Raw genomic sequence first — 10,308 nt, 5'->3', positions numbered from 1 at the left:
TTTTTCTCCTTTCCCCCCACATTTATGCATTTTCTAGCGAGATGACAAAGAGTGGACACATCGTGTATTCATCATACATTTGAAACATAAGGTCTGGCTACATCATTTGCATCCTGATAGTGATCTACAAGCTGTTTTACCACTAATCCAATTTCCACAAATCCTACATGATAACAGCAAACCAACTCCACAAAGCGTATCCGATACTGTCACTGTAGTTCCTCATTTCAGCAAACATACCCCACAACAGCCTAAAAGTGAAATCTGGACAATATTGGTGTGCCATCTAACTAGATATCCAGTTTTCCAACCATTGCGTTCACCTAACACTAGATGAAGGTGGACTTTCTGCAGTTTTCCATTACTTATCAGGAGCTTATTAAACCTGATAATAGCTCCACTGCATTACATTTCTGTACATAACAAAACGCTCAAACAAGTAAATACCCCATCAATCAAATTATTGATATAATGCCCCATTATGGCCTATATGAGCTGAAGCCATGCTTGTTGCTGCTGCTTTATTATCAAAATGCTACATCTAAATCACGAGCTGACCGTTACTTCCGCTAACTTCGTATTAAAAATACAGAATGTCAGAGAAAGACAAATGACCTAGCAAACAGAACTGAGACTCATTAGGTCCATCTCTGTCCGCTGACCACGAAAGAAAAAAAAAATACTCAAAACTGACAGAAGTGAGTTTTAACGACCCAGTAAATCAGGATTGGTTTGACCACAGGCCCCTGATAATAGATGTGAGCGCAGTGTTTACTGGTGCACGATGAGATGTGCCGTTCAAAAGTGGCCGACCGTTAGTGGACTCACCTTCTCTCTCGCTCGGTGGGACACGGGAGTGGTCGGCCAACAAGAAGACAAGTTAATCTGAGCAAAACCTCTTAAGTCTTCATCCTGGCAACACAGGGAAAGTGGCTTCACAGCATGTTTTGCTATTTATTCGCTTATTTTGTTGGATCTCCGATGTTTGTGCGATAAAATAAATCGTCCTCCTGTCGTAACTTCCTTCTGTTCTGTCACAGCGTGTCACAGATGTGTTAATTATTGAATGTGTGTTTTCTTCTCTCGACTGCTGTGAGATCGCTTACAACAGTTTGCTGTAACCCGATTCTTCCTCCTCCTCGTAAAAAAAAGTTTCAAACCTGAGGGGGACCTGGAAATGAACAGATTGATGGTTGCTTGGGCCAATGAAGCAGTAAGCAGATGAGTGGCCCAGCCCAATCAAGCCTAAAGAAAGGACCTTTTGCAGGCAGCACATTCCCTGCCCCCATTAGGGCTGCCAGTAATTATCCTTGTCCAGTTCCCAGTTCCCAGTCCCAAGGCTGAAAGTTTCCCAGAGGAAATGCTTTTAGGGGAACAATGAGCAGGAACTGTGCAAAGCAAGTTTTCTGTCATTGAGAAAACGATATACTGGCTCGTTAAATTATGAATACAAAATACATTTTGTACAGTAGTTCATCCCCATTCAACATTCTTATAAAATGTCATAATGTGCATGTCATAAATATTTAGTTTGGTTTGTTAGAGGACACTGTCTGTTGGTTGTTGTGTGTGTGTGTGTGTGTGTGTGTGTGTGTGTGTGTGGGAGAGAGGGAGAGAGAGAGAGAGCGCGCGCGCTTTTGCCAGCGGATGTTTGCAGGACATGGGAAGTTTTTTTCAACTGTCTAATGACGAAACAGGAATCCCCCTGGGTAAAAATAGCTTTACATTGTCATTTTAACACGCAGGTGATGCTATAGTATTTAAATTACACTACAAGTTTTAGTCCTATTGGCCTATTGGCAGGAAAGTCAGTAGTTGTAATAAACTATACCCCATAAACTAAGCATATCACCTTACATTGTTAGGTTTAAGTAGGTATTGTGTTGCTAGAAGTCTGTCAAAAATACAACAGGCTGTGTAGACACCTGTAGTACTGACATTAAGCTAAAGCGCCCTCTGGTGGTGTAATGTGATTAGTAGGCGACATAAGTGAAAACTCACTTGAAGTGAGGACAAACAGTATATGCAAAAAGTGCTTGAAATCTGCAAAACGTCTGCATGCCTTTATCAAAACACAAGAGCAAATACAGAAATATTGATTCCAGTATTTTCATATATATATAAATAACATTTAAACCATTTGCGTAAATAGTTTTTTCAGAATTAGTACTAGGTCTATTAGGTTTAATATTAGTTCCCTGATAGACTAGTGGTTTGGGCGCAAGCGCTGTCGCTGCTGCCCGGGTTCGAGTCAGGGCTGTGCCAAGTTGGGCATCCGGTGTAAAACACGTGTCAAATGTCAACATGCGAATCGTCAGTGTGACGATTGGCTGTGGCGACCCCTAACGGGAAAATGACATTCATAATATTAGGTTTAAGATTACAACAAGCAAATGTTTTCTTTTTTGAATAATCTGCCTGTTATTTTACTGATTGATTGATAAATATAATTAGCTATAAAATACCTGAAAATTGTAAAACTATCCATCACAATTTCCCAGAGCATCAGCTGATGCCTTTTGCCTGATGAGTCCAGATCTCTAAACTATTCCCTGTACAATAGCATAATACAAACAAAGCAGCTAATTTTAGCTCTTTCAAAGTTAGACTGGTTGCAGTGAATGATCTGTTGACTGACTAACTGAGAAACTGATCAATTTGAGCTCTAATTACATTAACACATTGGTGTTCATGCCTTTGCAACTTATTAGATCATTCAGTATAGTTGCCTATCATTTTAAGCACCACAGATAGGTCTTAGGCTGGACTACCAACCACATAAATCGGCAGCTACTGGGGGCCCCAATCTCCCAAACTCCCAGATTTACTTTATATAATTTCATTCATTTTCTACCGCTTAGTCCCTGAACGGGGTCACGGGTGGGGCCGGAGCCAATCCCGGCCGGCAATCGGGCGAAGGCGGGGTACACCCTGGACAGGTCGCCAATCCATCGCAGGGCTAACACATAGACGAACAACCACACATACACGCACGCACTCCTATGGGCAATTTAGAGACACCAATCAACCTAAGCTGCATGTCTTTGGTCTATAATTTGAGTTTCATAATGTAATTAATCAGAGATACTATGACAGATCTTCCAGTGTTTTCTAGAAGAACTTGGTGTCAAATTCTAGCTTGATGACTTTCAGTATTTTAGTTTGTATCCTTTATTTATATTGTTTGGATTTATTGTAAAGCTCACCTGTCATTTAAAGCTAAGAAGTAAGTAGCCTAGTAAGTAGTGTAATGAACACCTAAAAATAATGCTGTAAATTTGATATTAAAACAAGTAAAGTGATACACAATAGAGTACCCACACCTATGCGGGAATATTGTTATTTTTTTTACAGCGTGTCACACTTTCACATTACAGAGTCACACTTTCACATAAGATATTTGATATGTCTATATTATTAAGTTATCCCGAAGTAAACCTCTGCCTGCCCGCCTGTCTTCAAGTTCTCCTGTGGTTTTGTTGCTGAACTTCATCTCCCACAAGCCTCGGTACGAAACAGGAAGGTGACGTATTTTTGCTACGTGTCCGGACATTCTGTGGTCAACATGGCGGGGCAGCAGAGTGATGTTGATGAACTCTTCGATGTGAAAAATGCATATTACATTGGCAGTTACCAACAATGTATTAACGAGGCTCAGAAAGTGAAGGTGCGTGATGTATGCTAATGGTTTAATGTTTTGATATGTCCATTTTGTACCGTTCTGGCTAAAAGCAGCCGGCAATGCATTTGCGAGCAACATTGCTAAATATGTTAGCTAATGTTTCTGTGGGTAAACATTAAATAGGGAAGCTAACGTTTGAGCTTGTGATTTGTCTTTGTAGCCGTCATCACCTGAGAAAGAGACTGAAAGGGACGTGTTTTTGTACAGAGCATACATCGCTCAGGTAAGCCTAAGTACGATTTCACTCCAGCAGAAAACATGTCACAGTGAGCTCAGTTTCGTGTCATTAGCTAGCAGCTAAATGTTACTGTAACATCCCATTCACTCCCTCTGTAGCCTGTAGATTCTCGCGGGTACCGTAACATTATGTTCTTAATTCTTAAAAACAGGTTCATCCCCGAGCTGCTGTGTTCTGTGTTATTTCAGAGAAAGTATGCTGTTGTCTTGGATGACATCAAGGGCAACTCTCAACCTGAGCTTCAGGCTGTCAAGATGTTTGCTGAGTATTTGTCCAGTGAAAGCAAAAGGTGAGATCTTACATTTAGCTCTGCATGGAAGGAGCCCGGCGTTGAATGATATGGCTAACATGTACGCATTTTGCGAGTGCATTATATACACTGAACAAAATTATAAACAACACTTTTGTGTTTGCCCCTATTTTTCATGAGCCGAACTCAAAGATCTACGACTTGTTCTGTGTACACAAAAGGCCTATGTCTCTCAAATATTGTCTTCATCTGTTAGTGAGCACTTCTCCTTTGCCGAGATAATCCACCCACCTCACTGGTATGGCATATCAAGATGCTGATTAGACAGCACGCTTATTGCACTGGTGGTGCCTTAGGCAGGCCACAATAAAAGGCTGTCTCTGTGCATTCAAAATGGCATCAATAAAATGCACCTGTGTTCATTGTCCATAACCCCACCGCCACCATGGGCCACTTGATCCACAACGTTGACATCAGCAAACCGCTCACCCACACGACGCCATACAAGCTGTCTGCCATCTGCCCTGTACAGTGATTCATCCGTGAAGAGAACACCTCTCCAAAGTGCCAGACGCCATCGAATGTGAGCATTTGCCCACTCAAGTCGGTTGCGACGACGAACTGCAGTCAGGTCGAGACCCTGATGAGGATGACGAGCATGCAGATGAGCTTCCCTGAGACGGTTTCTGACAGTTTGTGCATCTCAGCAAAGGAGAAATGCTCACTAACACAGATGAAGACAATATTTGAGACATAGGCCTTTTGTGTACACAGAACAAGTCGTAGATCTTTGAGTTCAGCTCATGAAAAATGGGGGCAAACACAGAAGTGTTGCGTTTATAATTTTGTTCATTGTAGATCCTAACTATACGTTTATTTCCACTTAACTGAGATTTTTTATTTTATTTTGTGCAGTTAAGGCAGATGACTTATTTAAAAGTGCATTAGGATTAGTGCAATATACTCGAGTATTCTCATTAGAATTATAGAATTAAAAATGTGTGAATTGTTTCTTTTTTGAGCAGGGATATTATTATTGCTGACCTGGATAAGAAGATGGCAAAAAGTGTTGATGCCACCAACACCACCTTTCTCCTCATGGCTGCTTCCATCTACCACCATGAGATGAACACGGATGCTGCTCTCAGGACTCTGCATCAAGGAGAAAGCCTGGAGTGGTAAGAAAGATTTTACTTCACATAGTTACAGCATGATTGTGTTCATGATCCAAACTGATTTCAACATGCATTAGCAAAGAAAATGAAATATGTTACTTTCTGTAAAACACAAATGACTTCCATTGGAACTTCAACAAAGATGACAGAGCAAATTTGTTTTATCTTTGTTCCTTGAATTAAAATGTCAATCAACCACACAGGTAATGTGTACATAAATATAAAAATTGCTAAAATAATTAACATGGGATGCACAGTCATTTTCAATGAGAAAGGTGCATTCTGACAAAGCAGGCCAACTGGTCCAGCATAAAATGGAAAGTACAGTGACTGTAAAAGTATTCACCCCCTTGGATGTTTATTTAATTGACATTACTTTGTAGAAACCTGTTTTCACTTTTATATTAAAGAGGTTTTTTTGTAATTTTTTTTTGTCAAAAAAGCCAAATTATAATAACCATGATTGATTTATAAAATCAATAAAAGGGTAAAACATCCAAGGGGGTGAATACTATTTATAGGCACTGTATCTGTAACTATAGGTTATGCACTTGTATTTGTGTTTTACCACATTTCACTGTACAGACAGAGCAATGATCAAACAATTGTCAAATGTACGCAGTTGTTCAGACATGCTTTTTTAAACTTTCTTCTTAACTCACTATGCTATCAAATGTACCCAAACACAAGGGTCATATGTTAACATGAGTAAGAGAGAACTAAATCTGCATTTTGAAGTGATTATACTCTGAAGCACTTTGTTGAGCAGTTTGTTACCTGTAACAGAAACATGGAGGAAAAACCAATATCACAAAGGAGAGTGTGGTTAGAAGACATTAGCATAAAATTGACCCAAATCATTGGTTTATTTTTCAGCATGGCCGAGACCATTCAGGTGCTGTTGAGTCTGGATCGTGTTGACCTTGCGAGGTATGGAGTAGTGTAATGTACTAAAGCAGAAGACATTAACAGTAGATGATTTGCATTTAATTGTTAGGTCATTGTTGTTATGTGAAAGCTTATGAAAAACATTCAGGTGGCTTTTTAATGTGTTTAGTAATGTCACATAACAGTGGACCTACAGTATGGATGGTTAAGACTGTTTGCTCAATATTGAAAGGCAGACAGGGCACACAGCATGTATACATGTAGACAGTAAGACGAAAGAATGTTCTTTCTTTTTTTAACTGGGGCTGTGTTCTTCTAACAATGATGAAATTACTCTCTTCTCATTAACAGGAAAGAACTAAAGAAGATGCAGGAGCAGGATGAGGATGCTACTCTAACCCAGTTAGCCACAGCCTGGGTCAATATCGCTGTGGTGAGGAGACAAGCATTCAGTCATTTGTGTAACATTACCAGGGTATTTAGCTGATTTATCAGTATATGTTCTCTCAACACTCTGTACATAATGGAGTGAATTGACTAATGTATCTGTACACTACTAATTTTTACATTCCTATTCTTCAACATCAAAGTTGGAGTGTGAATGGCTGAAGCTGCAGTCAGGTTTGAAATAGGTAGCAGGAAGAAGAGTATGTAGTAATTCTTGGTGTAGTGCAAGATGGACAGTGAAATTGTTCAAACTACAAATAATAGTGCCTCCTACTGTTGAGAAGCAGTAGGGTACCCCTGACACCATTAAAAGAAAATAAGCAATCACACAGCAGGGTTTATGACTTTGCAGCATGATTACTGACTAACACTCAGATTACATTTCTTGTCTACATTTTATTGCAGTCTGCTTGTTGTTACAGGGTGGAGAGAAGCTGCAGGATGCCTACTACATTTTCCAGGAGATGTCAGACAAGTACTCCTCTACACTACTGCTTCTCAATGGGCAGGCGGTCTGTTACATGGCTCAAAATAAGTGGGAGGAGGCTGAGGGGGTGCTACAGGAAGCACTTGACAAGGTTAGATGACAACTGATTGATTTGTTTTTGTTTTCCTCTCTTATACATTAAGTGAAATACTGAACACTGTGGTATACTTAAATGGACAGTTGTTTGTTCTCAGTTAAAGCTCTAGGTGGATTCCTTTTGAGACTGGTATTAGATTAATATCTTTTATAATTAAATCCTTAGTGAATGCCTGCTAAACAGGGGAGTTGTGCCAGGGGTGCTATAAAATATGGATACAGGCTTAAACCTCATTACAAGAAACATCCAGAATGATTTCAGAATAAGCAAGAACTAAAGGGGGAGGGGGGTATTATAGGAAATAAGAAGTGTCTAGTCTTTGCGAGGCTTTGTTTTCATTTATATGCGGTTAAACTATGAAGATGATAATCCTGCTTATTTATACATAATGACAAATCAACTTTTCAACAAGCCAAGCTGAACTTCCCTTTCAGTTTGAAATCACAGTTTGAAACTAATGATATTCATTATGCAGCATTTTAAATAATGAGGGTGAGTCATGTCACATCGACTCATCACAACGTGGCCATATCGCACATACCTGCAATCCCTCACCCCCCTGATCAGTGTAGCCCCTTGCGTTAAAACACAGCAAAGAGTTGCATTTTTACTGGGTCAGTCTGAATGCCCACTAAGGAAAGTGTGCACTGCAAGTTCACAATATATAACTACAACTAACACTATCTGTTTTTCACTATCATGGCTTGACTGAGCATCATTATACCATCCTAACTGGTTAAAATGTTACAGAACAGGGGTTACCCATTGCTGCTATTTTCACTAAAGAAGACTTAACAGGAGTGTGGTGTGACTTCAAAGTCAACGCTGACATTCAGACATGATCATACATATGATTTTGTGGTGATCAGTGGGATAAATAAAAATTCTGTTTCTTACATGAATGTATAAACACTCTTTTAGACTGAGACTTCCACTTTTGTGCAAGATGTTAACATTAGACTGAGTCATAAAAGCTACCTGCGCTCCCTGTTGTCTAACGGAGAAAGTGAAGGTCATTTCATTCAGTTATTTGTCTCAGTAAGTGACAAGAAATGGTGCTGAACAGAGTGTACTGTTCTCTTTCACTGGCTAGTTTCCACTTATTCAGTTAACTTTCTTAGCTTTCTGTTCATCTTTGTATTTCTGTCATCTCCTTTACAGGACAGCAGCCACTCTGAGACGCTGATCAATCTTATAGTACTCACTCAGCACCTGGGCAAAGCTCCCGAGGTGAGTCTTTGGACTCAGAGCTGTTAACCAGGGCACTGCTTTAACAGCAATCCATTTTGCAGTTTCCTGTAGACAGACATGTCTTCCTTCAAAGAGGACTTAAGATATCAGAGTCTAAAATGCACTTCTCATTAATTTTGTGTGTTTGATTTGGTTAAGTCGGGCAAAAGCATTCAACAAAGCAATTTGTTTGCTTTTGTCTTCTATCATTAAATGTATTACCTAAGCATATTGCCAGGTTTAGCACTGTACCTGGAAGTCAGGGTTCATGAGATAAAGACTCAACTGAACTTGATAGTAAGGCAATACAGTGTTGATAGTAATGCGATACAGTTGTCTATATCTAAGCTAAACATTGTCAGTCCTTATGGTATATGGCTCCCTGGCGAGGACTTCTGTACTCTGAGTATCACCAGGTCTTAAAGTTTCACAAATGAACACACGGCTTTTTGAACACAACTGTACAAAGATGAACAATATTTAAACATCATGGCCTTGGTCAGTATAGTTGATCATATTTGATTGACGATGACCAGAACACGTACACAAACCATCCCATAACTGTAATTAGATTTTGAGTGACAATCACCTTTTTTCCAGCCTCATTCACTTCAAAATAGTGAGAAGAGCACAGTCAACAAAAGAATTAGAGAGGTATCTCGTGAAGAGGACAAAACTGTTTTAGCAGAAATGTGTTTATGAGCTCTGTAAAATAGATTTTATGGTTGATAAACTTTCATAACTTTTATTTAGTTTTAAAGGCTGTAAAAATTTCTTTTCAGTCTTAAACATTTACTGTTGTCAATTTTCTAACTTCTGGGTGATCCGTTTACTTCTATTTCTGTCCACAGGTAACCAATCGGTACCTCTCTCAGCTGAAAGATGCACACAGAGCCCACCCATTCCTCAAGGACTATTTAGCCAAGGTGACTTGCTTGTGTTCTGATGTATGCTATTCAGTTATTATATGTTGAAATTGCAGTACAAGGTTGTTGTTTTTTTGTTTTTTAATTATGTCTTTGAGCCATTCATTATTAACTACTTTGCAACATTGCTGCTGTGAATGCTTTTGAGTTTTAAAAAGAGCAAATTAGATATTGAAAACAAGTCACAACATGGATAAGGAGGGATGCCTTTGACCTGTGGCCAGGGCTGTTTGGGCTCACAAGATCCAATCAGTTATTGGCAAGCCTATATAACCTTTTATATAATTTATTACCTGGCTAGCTTGATTTGATGGTCAGGCAGATTGTCGTTGGAACAAAGCCAATGAGAGCATTAAATTGAATCTTTAGCCTTTGTCACATGTTGTATTGTAATTCCACAACAACACAGATATAGACACACACATGATAAAACAGGGTTATATTGTTACCAAACATGCAATGCACAGCTGTTCCTATGGTCAGATGTTTTTCCTGGTGTTTATCTGTTTCCTTTGTTTTTCTGCAGGAGAATGAGTTTGACAGACTAGTGATGCAGTACGCTCCCACCGTCACAGCATAAGATAATGTGCTTCTGCTGAGACGCCTCAGCAATGGACATCTGTTTAACATCATGAGGATAACACTCTCTCTATCAGTCTCTCACACATACCTGTATTTGTTTAGATATTTTTACTCGCAAAACAAAAAAGGGTTTAAAAGTAACGTGGCTATATTATTTAAACCAGACAAGTCATCTTTTCCCTTGGAGCTAGATGAATCCTATCTGTCTTTATCTATTCTTTATACATTTGCAGTTCCCCTAATGGAAATCAGCCGAACTGTTTAATGTAAGCATTCCTTTGTCATGATAATAAATCTACTATTTGA

General features: G+C 39.3%; 2 protein-coding genes across 2 annotated transcripts in view; one reads left to right on the top strand and one right to left on the bottom strand.

The window, feature by feature from the left end:
* Positions 1–1,340, bottom strand: part of tnfaip8l1 (tumor necrosis factor, alpha-induced protein 8-like 1) — an 18,219-nt gene extending 16,879 nt beyond the window's left edge. Inside the window, exon 1 of the mRNA XM_020613050.1 lies at positions 829–1,340. The gene's annotated coding sequence lies outside the window, so the exon portion shown is untranslated. The remainder of the gene's footprint in view (positions 1–828) is intronic.
* Positions 1,341–1,670: 330 nt separating this feature from the next.
* Positions 1,671–10,308, top strand: cope (COPI coat complex subunit epsilon). The gene is made up of 11 exons (XM_020613015.1): positions 1,671–1,709; positions 3,464–3,667; positions 3,843–3,905; positions 4,109–4,209; positions 5,196–5,348; positions 6,222–6,275; positions 6,585–6,666; positions 7,103–7,258; positions 8,426–8,494; positions 9,346–9,420; positions 9,947–10,308. The coding sequence occupies exons 1-11, from the start codon at positions 1,686–1,688 to the stop codon at positions 9,998–10,000; spliced, it is 1,035 nt and encodes a 344-aa protein (XP_020468671.1). The 5' UTR covers positions 1,671–1,685; the 3' UTR covers positions 10,001–10,308.

Source organism: Monopterus albus, unplaced genomic scaffold (genome assembly GCF_001952655.1).
Source record: "Monopterus albus unplaced genomic scaffold, M_albus_1.0 scaffold129.1, whole genome shotgun sequence".
NCBI lineage: Eukaryota > Metazoa > Chordata > Actinopteri > Synbranchiformes > Synbranchidae > Monopterus > Monopterus albus.
Note: the sequence above shows the minus strand (reverse complement) of the source record. Positions and strands in the feature narration are given on the sequence as shown.